This window comes from Miniopterus schreibersii (assembly GCF_964146895.1).
Source record: "Miniopterus schreibersii genome assembly, chromosome: 22".
NCBI classification, from domain to species: Eukaryota; Metazoa; Chordata; class Mammalia; order Chiroptera; family Miniopteridae; genus Miniopterus; species Miniopterus schreibersii.
Window position 1 is genome coordinate 5276277 of NC_138124.1, and position 15735 is coordinate 5292011.

A 15735-nucleotide genomic window follows, 5' to 3' on the forward strand; every position below is an offset into this window, starting at 1 on the left:
GTCTCATCTCAGATGACACAGCAAATTCCAAAGAGGGCAATGAAAATCTTTAGTCTTATACTGAACAGACTAGAACTTTATAAATCTTGCTGTCTCCACTCCCCCATCTGTAAAATAAGAAAACAATTCCTCCTAATTCACAGAGAAATAAAATGAGATTAATATACAATGAAGCAAACATAGAAAATTCTAAGTAAACAGCCCATACACAACTGAGAAGTATTAAATGATTTGGATTGAAATTCAGTTTTTCACCAAGTATCAGTCTAAAGTTTTCCTAGAGTCTCTGTCTCAGGGGTCAAAGCAAAATGATATTTCTGTCACTGGCTCCAGGTCATAAAGCCCCGGTGTGGTTTCATCTCCTAACTGATGATTTACAGTGGCCTTCCCTTTGGAGTCATAAATCTTACCCAAAAAGATCTCATCTTTGGCCAATGAGACATTTATTTATAACCATCCATGCATGGGGCAAAACTCCTTCCTCAACAGCATCTTTAATTCTATTTAATCAAAAACACTCAGCACCTGATATGTGTAAGGTACTATGATAGAAGCTGAAATTAAAATGAAGGCAATTAAAACCATTCAAATATAAAGTCTCCGCCCTCAAGATACACATTGTAAAATAAATGGGAAAAGGCATGTAAACAAAAGCGTGCTGATGTGAAGTGCTTGAGGTTTTACAATAAACTCTGTGCAGAGTACTTGGAGCGTGGTAGGAGCAGTGATAGGTTCCACAGGACGTTGAAGGTTCAGGACTGGCTCCAGAGAGACAAGTGACAGGAAATGAATCCTGTAAGATGAACAGCACTCTCTCTTTCTCTGTGTGTGTGTGTGTGTGGGAGAGAGAGAGAGAGGGAGGGAGGGAGGGAGGGAGGGAGGGAGGGAGGGGGAGGGGGAGGGAGGGAGGGATCGGTTACAGTGTTTGAGGGAGAAGAGATGTGAAGCCTGTTTCACACGGCTGAAGGCCAGCAGCTACAGGGTTTTGAACTCCCAAACGCTGGCTTCGAAATGTTGTTTTTACTTATGCTGTCTGAAATTAAGTTACAAAAGCCTATCTGCCACCTCATTCCAAAACCCTGGCACTCTAGGCAGTTCCATTTGCATCATGACTTGCTCTGCTAAACCAACTACAAGGCAGGTCTGGCTTTAATTATTCCTGATAATGTAAGAACTTATGAGAAATCTTGAATTGTAGAAAAATAGTGTGAAAAATAACATGAAGCATTAACTCCCTTAACTGAAAATCTTACCGCTCCCAATAAGAGGTAGCTAGTCCAGTGGTAGTGTACACATCTTGATATTATTTCCAGTCAATAACCTAGTAATGATTTACTTGGCAATCTAGCCCTTAAAAAAAGTCACATACCTGTCCTTCTGAGATAACATTCCACTTAACATGTATACTTTCCCATGTATCTTTGGTCACCCACTGCCGATGGGTTAATAGCCATGCTGAAAGTCCTATATCTACCCAAGCTGTTCCAATTTAATTCATAAGAAAGGGACTTTTAAAACTACCCTTTTTGTTCACTTGGTTCATATTTAAACTTTAGGGTGCATCAGAATCATCTGAAGGGCTTATTACAAATGGCTTGTTGGGCCCCATCCCCAGGAACTCATTCAGCAGATCTTGGTGGGGCATGAAATGTTTCATTTCTAACAAGTTCCTACTGATGCTCACGCTATGCTGCTGGTTAGGGACCAAATCTGAAAACCAGTGTTCCAGAACAATCTAGCCAGAAGTCAGTCCAGGTCACCCCACACACCAATTATTGCTGTGAGTACACAATTTTTATAGGATCTATATCTTACATCTGAAAAAGGAACAGCAAGTGGGATTCTGTGCTAAAGACAAGCCCTAAATGTCACTGTGATATAAACAGCAGGCTTCAAGTTACCAGGTCAAGGGAGGGTGGTACCAGTTTGAGGAACTGATAGAGAAACCATCCTTCTTGTAGAGATTAGATAGAAAGACCAGGAGTTTTGTGTCCCAATCCCTGCCTCTTCTAGCTCTGTTCCTTTATAATACAGGCCATGCAAGGGTGAGGATACAACACCTAAGTCCCCTTACACGGAAGGTACTCGGTAAATGGTAGTTTCTCTCCTGGTTCTGAGAGAACAGGAAAGAGCTGCCAACACAAGAGGAATACATGCAGAAGCTGGAAGAGGGAGCCACACAATATGATGTTTATATGCTTTCTCACTGTGTCAAAATAAAGGAGATGTGTCTCTTCAACAAATAGACATTTTTTAAGTTTCCAGCTGTCATCCGCAATGTGCTTTACATATTACACTTCATTTAACCCTCACTACCACCCTCTAAGGTCGCTGTCAAGATGGGGCTGCTCTCCCTCAGGCTTCCCAGGCAGCTCTTTCTCCTAAATACTCCCCACTCACTGATGGCGCACCATTCTCCTCCTGCCTCGCACATTAAAATCCCCAGTGGTCATCCCTGTGCCTCTGGGATGCTTCCAGTCATCCTAGGTTCTTGCTATGGAACAGCTTCATCATTCTCACATCCCACTCAGTGTGCTGTGACAGTGAAGTAACAGATCTACTCACCTGACGGTCCCTCGCTGCTCTTCCTCTACCCTCGACACCTCTGTCAATGTTCCTTGGGTACTACTTTCACCACGCCACCATCTGCCCAGTCAGAAGCTCTCCAGCTGCTCCTCGTCTTGCTATGTAAAACCCCATATTCCCCACATCAGTGCTGGCCAACGGAACTTTCTGCAGTGATGGAAATAGTATATACCTGCACAGTCTAAATGGCAGCCACTAGCTACGTGTGGCAACTAAGCATACTGCAATGAAGGAACTGGATTTTTTATTTTATTTCATTTTAATTGATTTAAAGTCACATGCAGCTAGTGACTACTATCTGACCAGAGCAGCTCTATCTATATAATCTCATCTCCAAGTATTCTCCCGTGTGAACTGTCCTCTCCAGTCAAGCCAGATCCCTCACCACACCCCTGGTAACACAGGTCCCTGCTGACTTCAAAGACTGTATTTCCTTCTTTCACTCTGATCTTTGCTCTCTCCACAGTCTATCTATCCAGATCAATAGAGGCCCCATCTTTCCTGAAGGCTTCCCAGTCATCTCTACCAATATCACATCTCTCACTCTGCTATGAACTGTCACTGCAGATATGACTCATCTAGCTCTTGAACAGGTACTGCTTGTGCTGTCACTTAACTCCTGCATCGCAGCCCCCGTGAAAGAATCTATCCCTCTAAGACCAGATCCTCCATTCGCTTAATGGGTGCTTCACAAATACTTACTGAATGAATTAAAGGTACAGAGCGTTACATTTTGGTCTTCCTTGGATAGCAACACTTCTCTTCCCTAGAACCAAATCAAAATTTTAACTCCAGCCCCCCTCCCCACAGTTTTTCCGACGTTTGAGGAACACCAAGTTATTGCAAAAGCATCCTCTAGACAGGCCCTGAAGTCACGGATCTATGGATCTTCATCGGCTCTGAAAATGCTAAGGAAAAATAAGAGAATGCTACCTGCAAATCCAAAGCTTATCAACTTCCAAGCAAGTTTCTGGAGACTAAGTAAAAAGTCCAACAGAAGGAAACTGAAGTTCTTGTTCTGTAAAGCCATCAAGAGTCAGATTGAGGAACACTTGACTTCCTTATTTCTTCTGGCACTAGTGATAAAGTGTCCTTATTTAAACACAGTCCTCAGATCTGGCTGGAAAGGGCCACCAGTCTACAAAATGTTGGAGCTGACCCATCAGACATGTATTGTTAAGGCGATGGCAGGTAATTCATTTAAGAGATCAGAAGGCTGATAAAGCTCTCTTTGTGTAAGCAATATACAGCCTAACAGCCAAACAAAGAGGCACAGCCAGGTTATTTCAACTCCGGCTATGGAAACACATTTCCCAGGGGGATAAGAAAATGTTACCATGACCAACAACAAAGCACCTGAGAACAGTAAGCGGGGGTCAGCTAAAGTCACCTTCAAAAATTTGATTATTTATATTAACTCTACTTATTCAAAAACAATTTTTTTTAATTGAGGGAAGTTTTTAAATCTCTTCTTTCTGAGCCCATCCTCACTCTCATCTTCTGGTATGTTTGGGCTCTGAAATCTGTCTTGAGGGATTAGCATACACAGAGCACATTAATCCACCTCAGAGGCCAAGACTTCACTGAGGCTGGAAACATAAGCCCAGAGTCAACATGAATCCAAGTGGTGGCAAGAAATCAGTCTCACAAGCTTTTCTCAAGGTCTACACGTGAGTCAAATGGATATGCTCCTCTGATTTCCCTTCATTCCATGGACTTTGACACCACGCATGGGATTGGACCCCTAGAGATTCACCAGAGCTGTGCAACTTTAGACAAGTTGTTACTCCTTTGAGTTCTCACTTCCCTGGCTGTAAAGTGAAAATGTTTACCAAATCTTGTATGTCTGTTGTGAAGATTAAATCAGGGAAATGTGTACTAAGTGCCCACCCTGCCAGAGGAGGTTCTCAACCAATTCCAGTCCCCTCACCTACTTTCCCATCCTTGGGAAAACAGAGAACATCATTATCATAAGAAATGATCCCCATTCTAACAGAAATCATCATAACCATTAGATATTGCTTTGTTTTGTACATTTTAAGTAAAGAACAAAAGATATTCTTTCTTCTGATGTTCCTTGATGGCCAGGATATTTCTGCCTCCTCCCAGGAGCAGATACGTGCAATAACATTCAGTGCTAAGGAAAAGGAAGGGTACAATAAACCAGATGGGGGGGGGGGGGTCTGGAAATTTGTTTTGTAATTGGAATGGTTCTCTCCTTGAAACTAATAAATGTGGATTTTATACCAGACATATGGCAGGTAATGATAATTATTCCGTATATAACCCTGCAGCAGAATTTACATCTTACATCTGAGTATCTCTCTGGTTTTAAAAAATATTTAATCTGTACAGGAAAATGCCTTTTGGCTTTCCACAGGGAGACCTAGAGATGTGTTCAATAGATTACAAATCTTGGGGACACAAAAAAATAAGTTTATAACTGAAGAACCTGACGGATGCACGCCAAGTTTTCCCTTTTAAAATCTAGTCTTATGGTCATTTTAGTAAGCGAACCACCAGCAATATAAACCTTCTTGGTCAGTGTCAGCCACAGCCACCCACTCTGGAGTATTATTAGCCATAAAGTGCCCGATGCCCATGGGAACACTTTGAAACCAGTAAAAAAACATTATTCTAATACAGGAAAGTATCAAAGAGCTGCAGGAACTAGGATTTACAAGAAAAAGACTTCACTGTTACAGGGCCTTGACAAACATCAGTCATATATAGAGACAGATATAAAAACTGATACAGATGTGGTTCTTCTCTCTACACAAATGCACATACACATGCCCACACACAGTGTATAACATATTTTGTGTTATCAATTGCTTAACATAACAAATTGCCCCAAAAGTTAGTGGCTTAAACCCAACAAATCCACTTTTGGAAATACAGCCATAGAGACCAGAAACACTAATTTGAAAGACTACATGTGCCCCTATGTTCACTGCAGCGTTATTTACAGTAGCCGAGATCTGGAGGCAGCCCAAGTGCCCATCAGAAGCTGATGGATAAAAAGTCTGTGGGACATTCACACCATGGACTACCACTCAGCCGTAAAACAAAGAAAAGGAAACCTTACCCTGTGAGACAGCAAGGATAGACCTGGAGAATATTATGCTAAGTGAAGTCAGTCAGAGAAAGACAAGTACCTATGATTTCACTTATATATGGACTCTAATGCACAAAATAAACTAACAAACAGAAACATACTTATAGATACAGAGAACAGACGGACAGCTGTGAGAGGGGAGGGGCTTAGGGGGCTGGGTGAAAAAGGTGAAGGAATCAAGCAAAGAAAAATTTTAAAAACTCATACGCGCGCACACACTACGTGTTTTATTTTGATTCCTTTTTCCACTTAAGAGGGATTCCAAGTAATAGCTGGAATGTGTCTCCGATGTGTCTACAGCCCATAAAGACATTTCCTGTTGCTCTGGCCGGTGTGGCTCCATGGTTAGAGCGTCAGCCTGGGCATGGAAGGGTTTGATTCCATTGCTGGTAAAGGGCACATACCTGGGTTTCTGGTTCGCTCCCCACCCCTGGTCAGGCCATATGTAGCTCTATGTTTTCCCACCCCCACTCTCTCTGAAAAGCAATGGAAAAAATATCCTCAGGTAACAACAACAAAGACATTACCTCTTCACTCCTCTGAAAAGGAGAACTCCAATGCTAGCTTTCAAATCTTTCTCTGTTCTTCTAGCCTTCCCTTTGCTACTAGTGTTTCCTGTTACTTAGTGCATTTATTGACTCTTATACTATAACTTCTCCACACACGTACTTTACATTTTAAACTCAAGTCAACTGCCCAGCCAGGTGTGGCTCAGTGGTTGAGCATCGACCTAGGATCCAGGCGATCGGGGTTCAATTCCCGGTCAGGGCACATGCCCGGGTTGCGGGCTGCAGCCGATCAATGACTCTCTCATCATTGATGTTTCTATCTCTCTGTTCTTCTCCCTTCCTCTCTCTGAAATCAATAAAGATATATTGAAATAAATAAATTAAATAAATAAATAAATTCAAGGCAACTAATGGCCTGCCTCTTATAACACTGGCTAAGCTAATTCTTTGCAGATTCTGCTACCTGACCAGATCTATCACAACCCCCATGAAACTTTAGGTTAATCCCTCAATCTCTCTGTAATTCAGTTTCTTCACTGTTCCAGAAGACTGGGTTCAACCACACTGAAAATAACAATGATTCCTATGACTCATCACATTTTTCTCTAGTCTTGACCTCTCCCACAGAGTTCACTTCTACACGGAGACCTGACTGTGGGACATTCACTTGGGTGCATCATCATAACTTTTTTGAGAGTACAATGACGACAGGAAAAAGAAAGTGACTTCCCTTGGCATGTGAACTATGAGATTAATTCAGGTCTCTATTCTTGACACAGACAATACCTTGCAGAGATTCAGGCCTGGCCTCCACAGATCTCTTCTAGAATAAGCCTGGGGCCTAAGATAAGAGGCATCCAAAGACCCTTTCCCTCCTCCTACTCTTCGGAAGTTTAAAAATCTAGTTCCTTTTCAGCTGTTACTCTGGGGGAGGATTTGTTTACTGTTACTAGTGCCCAGTTGTTAGGTTGCTAGGTTGGTAGAGTTTAGTGTGTGGGTGGTGGTAGGGCCTATTTTGTTTGTTTTATAAATAAATACCAGCATTTGTTTCACCTGCCTGACTTTTTCTTTTATCATCTGACAGTATCCCTTATCCCCTACCCATTCTGGGAAAAGTCTTTGCTTTTATCTTGACAGTGAGAAGAGCCATGAAGCCAAAGGGCCCATGTACTGTATTCATAAAAACATATTAGCAGTCACGTGGTTTCTTATGGGTAGTTTACTTAAACAAGTGACTCAAACCGTAAGTTTCATTAAGACTAGTAATTCAGGATAGATAACAGGCACTATTTCTAGTATGCCTTTTCAATTTGCTAGGTAAGACAGTTATCCCACCAGAATACATGTCTACAGTAAAAAATCTATCAGATCTGCTATACAGATTTCCTTACAACTATAAAAGAAAAGTTATACATGCACAAAAAGAAAGTGTTATCACATTTATTTCCTTGTTAGCAACACCTTCAATCACAAAGATGGCATCACTAACTATGCATAGCCCACATGCGGTAAATTAATAAAGAAACTTGGGAAACAAATCAGCAACTAAAATTTTATAGCCTTATCTAAATTGTATTTCATTCATTCACTCAACAAATGTTCACAGAGTGGCTACTATGGTCCGTATTAAATATGGCTGCAACAGCTTAGTTGAAAATTACACTTGTTGAAAAACCCTGTGTGTATCCACAAGGGCAGAGACAATACTCTGTTCAACCTCAGGCAATGAATTACTCACAATGTGCTCTCTGCTGATGTCAACCCTTTTCCTTATATTCAAGGGCACACCTTAGAACAAGTGTGCCCCATGTTAGGAAATTCCAATATGCAAAAGGTACTCCTAAACCAGAAACAACATTAAAGGGGGAAAGTGAATAATTACACCATCTTCTTTAAATACCCAATTCCTCAGGAACAGATAAATTAAATTATGAAAACTCAATACCACAATAACCAACGGGCCAAAGTTTGCATCTCCAGTAACTGGACAAGAATATAGCACGTGTTCTCCTACCATGATACACCAATAAGGACACCATTTATGGACCATTCCTGCCCAAATCAGGAGAAAACATCACACAAACCCAAACTGCTACAAAGTAACTAAACAATCATTTTCCAAAATGTCAATATGATGAAAGACAGAGAAGCAGAAGAACTATTCCTGATTAAGAGACTAAACAGACTTAAATACAGTGTGTAATCCTGGACTGAGTCCTGGGAGGAGGTTATGAAAGAAAGTGTCCTAGTTCTTAGGAAATATATGCTGAAATATTTAGGCGAATAGGGTATGCTGTCTGCAACTTTCAAGCAATTCAAAAAATATGTAATACAGAGAAAGATAAGCTAATGTGACTAAATGTTAGTAAGAGATAAACAGAGGTGAGTTGTATTCCTGCAACTTTTCTGTAAATCTGAACTTATTTCAAGTAAAACATTAAAAAATTTTAAAAACATAAAACGGAAGGTTAAACTTCGGTTACTTATTTTTAAAAAGGACTTTAATTGTGCAAGTCTCTATCATTAAGTTCTGTGGGACTTGTGTTTTTTTGTATTTCTCAGGATCCAGTGTTTTTCCTTATTTACTAATAGCTTCCTCTCATCTGCTGACGATACGCACCCCTAGGAGATCCTAAACATAAACTGAAAGAAAAACTTAAACACACTCTTCTTGTCCTTTTGTGTACGACTTACTCCTCCAAGAGCAGAAAATTGACGCCCTCGCCAATGAACTGTCGTGTGAGTACTTTCCTTCACCAAAACAGCCTAAGTCCCTGTGACCTGACTTAGTTCATGCAGAATGAAGTATATTCACTCTCCTTGTAAAAAACAGAAAACAAATTGCCCCATTAAGTGTTATTGCTGACAGACATACTTGAAATCTGAAATTTAGAAATTCTTCAGTAGAGCCTCCCAACTGAACACACAATCATACTTAAAGCACTGACTTTATTAAGAATATTCCTCAGGCCCGGCCAGCGCGGCTCAATGGTTGAGCATCAACTTATGATCCAGGGGATCGCGGTCTGATTCCCGGTCAGGCACATGCCTGGGTTGCGGGCTCGATCCCCAGCAGGGAGCGTGCAGGAGGCAGCTGGTCAATGACTCTCTCATCATTGATGTTTCTATCCCTCCCTCTCCCCCCCCCCCTCCTTTCCACTCTCTCTGAAAAAGCAATAGGTGAGGATTAAAATATATATATATATCCTCAGGTGAGGATTAAAAAATAAAACAACAGAACACTTACAACTTACTAATAAAAAGACATATAACCCCATTTAAAAATAGAAAAGGGTCTGAGTAGACACTTCTCCAGAGATATATAAATGGCCAATAAGCAAACGTAAAGATGCTCTAAATCATCAGCCATTGGGGAAATGCAAATCAAAACCACAATGAAATACCATTTTATACCCACTGGGATAGCTACCATAAAAAAGTCAGGTAACAGCAAGCGTTGTCATGAATATAGAGAAACTGAAACCTTCAACATTACTCGGGGAAATGTAAAATGGTGCAGTTGCTGTAGAAAACTGGCAATTCCTCAAAATGTTAAAGTTATCATGTAATGAAGCAATTAGATGCTTAAGTATATACCCAAGAGGAATGAAAACTTATACCTACACCAAAAAATTGCTGTTCAAAGCATCATTATTCATACTAGCCACAAATTGGACACAACCCAAATGCCCATCCATCGATCGATGAATGGATAAAATGTGGTATATCCATACAATGGAATATTACTAGTCAATAAAAAGGAACAAGTAATACATGCCCTAATATGAGCTTTAAAACATTATGCTAAGTGAAAAAAGCCAGCCACAAAAGGCCACATAATGTATGAATCTGTTTTTTTGAACTCTCCAGACTACAGCAACCCAAAATCCACTGGTCTCTCACAGCTCTAACTATCCATGCCTCTTAGCTGGCGCCTCACTAAACAGGCACTTTTCACCACCCCAATTCAGAGCACTCAGTCACACGATGACTAACAAAACAAAACAAAAAAGAGTCACCTAGAATTTACTTTCAGATTCATTCATTTATCCATTTCATCTTATAAGTCCCTCACTTTAGGGAGATGGTACATCAGCTTTTCATTGACTCCTAGAGTGAACAGCACTCTCGCCGATGACAGAGCGCCACCTAGTGGCAACACAGGGTACTTACAGTGGCAGTAGGAAGATCACACTGCCCTTACAGAAATGTACTTAAAGAAGCCACAAAACCATTTTGCAGAGCAATGCAACTGTTTTACATGTGCATCTTATCATCCTGAGTAGTTTAGCTCACAGTCTTAGGTATTATTTGTACTCAGCTCACAAACATGCACGTATTAGTCATTTACAATTTACTAAATCAATTCAATTTCCAAAGTGCATTAAGCCGATAAATTCATGTGTAGATGGTTAAAAATTCCTCTGATAATAATACAACAGCATTTTGGGGTTTATTATAACAAGTAAACAGGATAGATAAATACAAAATGAAAAGAAATTTCATGATTTACTCACATACAATGGAGCTTGCTGTGGATTAAGTTTCATGACACAGGACACTGAAAAAGAAAAAAAGAGAATTAGAATAAAATTAAAAGTTATTGCCAAAAATATAAAAACCACCTAAAGTCCTAGATGCCAAGTGTGGCTATCTGAGCACAATCAGATTCCTGGATACCCACCCAGCTTTCCTTAAAGGTTTGGGAAGCCAAGAAGGTCAGAGATTGCAAAACTCCTTGTAGCCCAGATTCAATATTTTCATGTGGGGAGAAAGATTTTCCAATTGAAAAATAAAGACAAAAGGCTCCACTGTCATAAAAGAAGTTTCAACAACCAACAGAATATTAGTTGATATCACTACAGCAAAAACAGTGTATGTTTAGTTACACTCTTGCAGAATCCCCCAAATTCACACAATTCTGCCTAACCAGAGGCTCCTCCCAGTCCCACCAGTCCCATCTTACGAAGAACTTTAAAGAAGGTTTCCAACATTGTATAACATTAAGAATAGCATGATCTTAAAAGTTTAACTTGGTGATTCATCTAAGCTAAAATATTATGGTCCAGAACTGTGGACTTCAGAAGGGCAGGTCCTTTGCCAAACACCCTAAATTTGAGAATAAACTGATCCCATCTTCGTAAGAGTCAAAGAAGCAGACCAAAGCAATTTCATTATAATTTGGTCTAAAGAAGTCTTACCCATCCATAATAGGTAAGTGATTACATTGAAGCACATACTAATCAGCAATATGAAGAGTACAGAAATGTCATACAGACGTGAAAAAAATAGATAAAACCTCACATTTTTTGTTCTATCAGGTCACAAAATCTCACTGAGAATTAACTGAAATCCAAACAGAATAAATAAGTGGTTATCGGTGACCAAATATTTAGAATAAAGAGCAATGCCTTAGTAACAGCACATAATTTAAAGAACAAAATCCTCTCAATATTAAAATCTTCACGGATCTGCCTATTGGATTGGGATGCGTATGTCTGAGATTAAGACTCACCTAAAAGCAGTTAACATACTCAGAGAGGGGAATCTATAACCGGTCTTCTAAACCCACTCATCTCCAACTAGTAGCAGGATGCAGGCTTCAATGTGTTCTGCTGGACAAAGGCAGAAGGATGCTAACAACCAGGTGGCCCCCTCACACTAACTGACCACCTTCATGCGCACCCTAGTTCATTCTCTGGTCCATCCCACACACTCAGGGCACTCTTTCCTTCTTGCTTGCCTTCACTTAACAATTTTGTACCCTTAGGTGCTAAAATCACCTGCAAAAATCCACAACGAACACAGAGCTTGAGAAACGTAACAATAACCAACTCTTGCAGCAGAAAAAGATTTCCAGCCCATCAGATTCCAACAGCAAGCATGGATTAAAAAGAGAAACTGAAGCGGTTGAGTACTTTCTCTGCGCATTAAATATCCATTTAATTTAAAATTAAGCTCACTGTGCTCACTGGCCTTTTAATCAGCTTTCCAGGTCCTGTTCAGACTTGCCTGGAACAAAGAATTCAAAGAACCTATAAATTTATGAACCAATTTGCCTGAACTAACTTAAGTGTTCTTGTCGTCACAAGCAGAAGTATCAGTGGAAACTGAAACATGGCTTAAAACCTTGGTAATCCGTAAGGACTGGAGAAACCTATGGAGACATACTAGTGACTTACAAGTCCTCTGATGTTTCTTGATTTGCCAAGAAATGTAAGCTGACTATGTAAGGACCACAAACATCAACTTATGTGAGTGGCTCCCACTGCATTTGTATAAAAGAGGTGGTGAAACTCATATGGCTTTACTAAGAAGGGGCTGATGCCATCTGAACAGTTTGGAATTATAAACTCACTAAACATATTTCAAAGCCAGAACCCATGCAAGTTGTTCTGGTATCAGGATTAAAGAGGAATGGCAAAGAGTCTGTCCTCCCACACTGGTCAAAGGGACAGATCATTGTTACGCTGGCAACACAGGCTGTTGAAAGAATCTGTCAAAATTCATCAAGGCAATGACCAGAAGCAATGTGCCAGGCGCCACACCCCTCAATGACCAGAACCAACAGATTGGTAAATTCAGATTGCATTTAGGCTTCTTCAATGCTGCCAAAAACAGGGAAAGAGAGGACTAACATTTATAGAGCTTTATATTCAATATCACATTTAATCCCCAGAAAAAGATATTTTCCTGATTTCATTGGTGAGAAAATGGAGTCTTTCAATGATTAAATTATTTTATCCCCAAGTCAGTAGGTGGGAGAGCCCAGATTCAAGCCCAGTTTGAAAGCATATGCTTTTTCCCCAAATCAAAAGAGGATCTCCTGCTAAAGATAATCTACAAACTGACTTGCCCCTCTAGCCCTCATTCTACAAACATTATGGACTCTCCCTGGCTTTGTTAATTCATCCATCACTGTGCATCTACAAGGTGCCAGGAGTCACACCCCTCAAGACACTGAGATGCTTCAGAGAGCTTGGTCTAGGAATGACACAGATAAGTAAGACTGTCTCCTTATGTGTAGAAAGAGCATAGTAACTCCTGCCTACACTGTGGAGTGGGCAGAAAAATTAAGAGATCATCCAAGTGAAACACTTCAGCACACTGCCAGGCACAGAGTAGAAGCGACAGCTTCTTCTTCCTTGGAGAGTTTCTGGGTCTCAGTGGCGACTACCAAGTAAAATACACTGCAAACCCTCACAGTTAAATGAAAGGATTCAGGTACACCAGAGATGTATCTCTGTCTTAAATACATTGGTGGGTAAATTACAATTCAAATATATAACAAAATAATCATAGAAAAGAATCTGGAGGAACAAATTCCAATATGTTAAGTATGCATTTTTCTGGGAATTACAGGGAATTTTCATTCCTAAATTATCAGTTTCTTTTTTTTTCTTTTTTTTTTTTAATATATCTTTATTGATTCCAGAGAGAGGAAAGGAGAGGGAGAGAGAGATAGAAACATCAATGATGAGAGAGTCATTGATCGAGCCCGCAACCCGGGCATGTGCCCTGACCAGGAATTGAACCCTGATCGCCTGGATCCTAGGTCAATGCTCAACCACTGAGCCACACCCAGCCAGGCCTAAATTATCGGTTTCTTAATCACAACTATTCAAACAATGAACAGATACTACTTTTGTAATCAGGAAGAAGACATTATACACAGCACATCTGTTTTAAGTCCTCTGCCATTAATGTATCACAACTGAACTGAAAATGAGTAAAAAGACATTTTTTTCCCTACATGGGCAAACTGAAGAAATCTACAATTAATGGTCCCTAAAGCTAATTTTAAAAAGGCAATTAAAACAAAAAAATGTCTCCCAGATGCATGTTAACATAAACCAAACTCACTATTCTTCAGCCATTCGCACATATTACACTACAGAAGCCTTTAACAGGGACTCCACAATTAATGAAATGTCCAGGGTTGTCAGAATCATAGGTTCCCAACACTGTATCAGGTAATTATACTGCAAACTAAACTCTCTTGAACCTGTTAGCTTGGTAATCTCGGCCCATTTCCTAAGAACCAGCTGTTCCAGGTCTGACAAACCGATCACCTTCAGTGGACATGATTTTTGTCATTCACAACAGGGAAGTTTCCAAAAAGACTCTTTCGTTCATTCCTAAGAAGTCTGGGCTGGTGGATGTAAACATGTTATGCAGTGGTTGGGGTGAAAACAGGGAATTCTGAACAATGGGAAAAGCAGGGTACAGGAGCAAATAGGCCTTTTCTGGTGAGGATGTCAGGTTCTACAAAAAATGTAAAATACTACAGGTAGCAAATATTTCCTAAATAAGGAACTGAGAAAATCTTATAGGAGCCTCATAAATGTATGACTCCTTCTGTTTAAAACTGTACTCATTAATAACTGAGCTGTAAGCAGTGATTCTCAAACCTTAGTGCACATGAGCATCATCTGGAGGCCCCGTTAAATACTGGCGATTCTTCTCCTGCCCGCCCCCCCAACAGAGTCCAAAGCAGAAGAGCAGACCTGGTGATGCTTTTGCTTTGGAATCATGGCCCTCACTTTAGGAAAACAACAGTGCTGAGAACCATAACATGTCTCTTATGGCAGTTAGCTTTGCTCTGTCCCAGGATCACAAGACATAGTGCTCCTTAATCACCAAGTAAAAAGAAAAGCACTGGTCACAACTGGGGTGAGACAGGGAGAGGAGCCTACGGCAGGTAGATAGGACATGAAGAGACTGGAGAGTCCAACACAGGGCAACACTCACAGTAAAATAAAAGACCACAGCAAATTAAAATAATAACCAAACAACAAAAACACTAACCCCCACATTCACTATTTATTCTTTATCAGTGCTGGATTACCCAAAAGGCAGAACGGTCCTAAATTTAGGGCAAACATACACACACACATAATTAAAATAATTATCATGGAATAAAAAATCAGAACTCTTTCCATAATTAATATACTTAAAGAAATTTCATTTAATTTAAAAATCAGAACTATGATTTTCTTACACTCACTTTAGAGCCTATTTGAAACAGGAGAGTTCACCATAACCTTCTCAGTGCTCAAAGTCTCCTTTTCTTTATATATGTGTATAATATTCACCTGGCACACTAGCTAATCTCATATTTCTGAGCCCCAAGAATATTACATGTATACAACCAGTTGCTGGACTTTGGGGATAAATACTACATGGCAACTACCAACTTAATAAGGGACATACGCATGTCAACAGATAAGTATATTATAGTATGATAAATATAATAAAAAGTTTACAGGAATCAGGAAGGAGCAATAAACTCTCTAGAAGGTGGAGGCCCAGACAGCTTCCTGGAGGAGGCCACCCCTGAGGCAAGTTTCACCAAGTGGACGCAGAAGCATAGTGCAGAAGGAACAGCCCGTCCAGAGCCAACACAGCAGCAGGTTGTTAAGATCTCTGCAGACGAATGAGAAGTGCGAGCAGGAGATGATGGGAGAGGAGTCGGGAGAGACGCTCCTGCAGGTTCACAACCTCAAAGCTGCTTGGCCTTAG

General features: G+C 40.3%; 1 protein-coding gene across 7 annotated transcripts in view; it reads right to left on the reverse strand.

Annotated features, from left to right (window-relative positions):
- The window catches only part of AKAP13 (A-kinase anchoring protein 13), a 201514-nt gene that overhangs the window by 144696 nt on the left and 41083 nt on the right, over positions 1-15735 (reverse strand). For 6 of the 7 annotated variants that reach the window (XM_081124333.1, XM_081124332.1, XM_081124327.1 and 3 more), the window contains exon 2: positions 10731-10774. In XM_081124333.1, coding sequence (XP_080980459.1) covers positions 10731-10763 — 33 coding nt within the window. In that variant the 5' untranslated portion in view covers positions 10764-10774. The remainder of the gene's footprint in view (positions 1-10730; positions 10775-15735) is intronic. The other variant, XM_081124334.1, reaches the window with a different exon arrangement.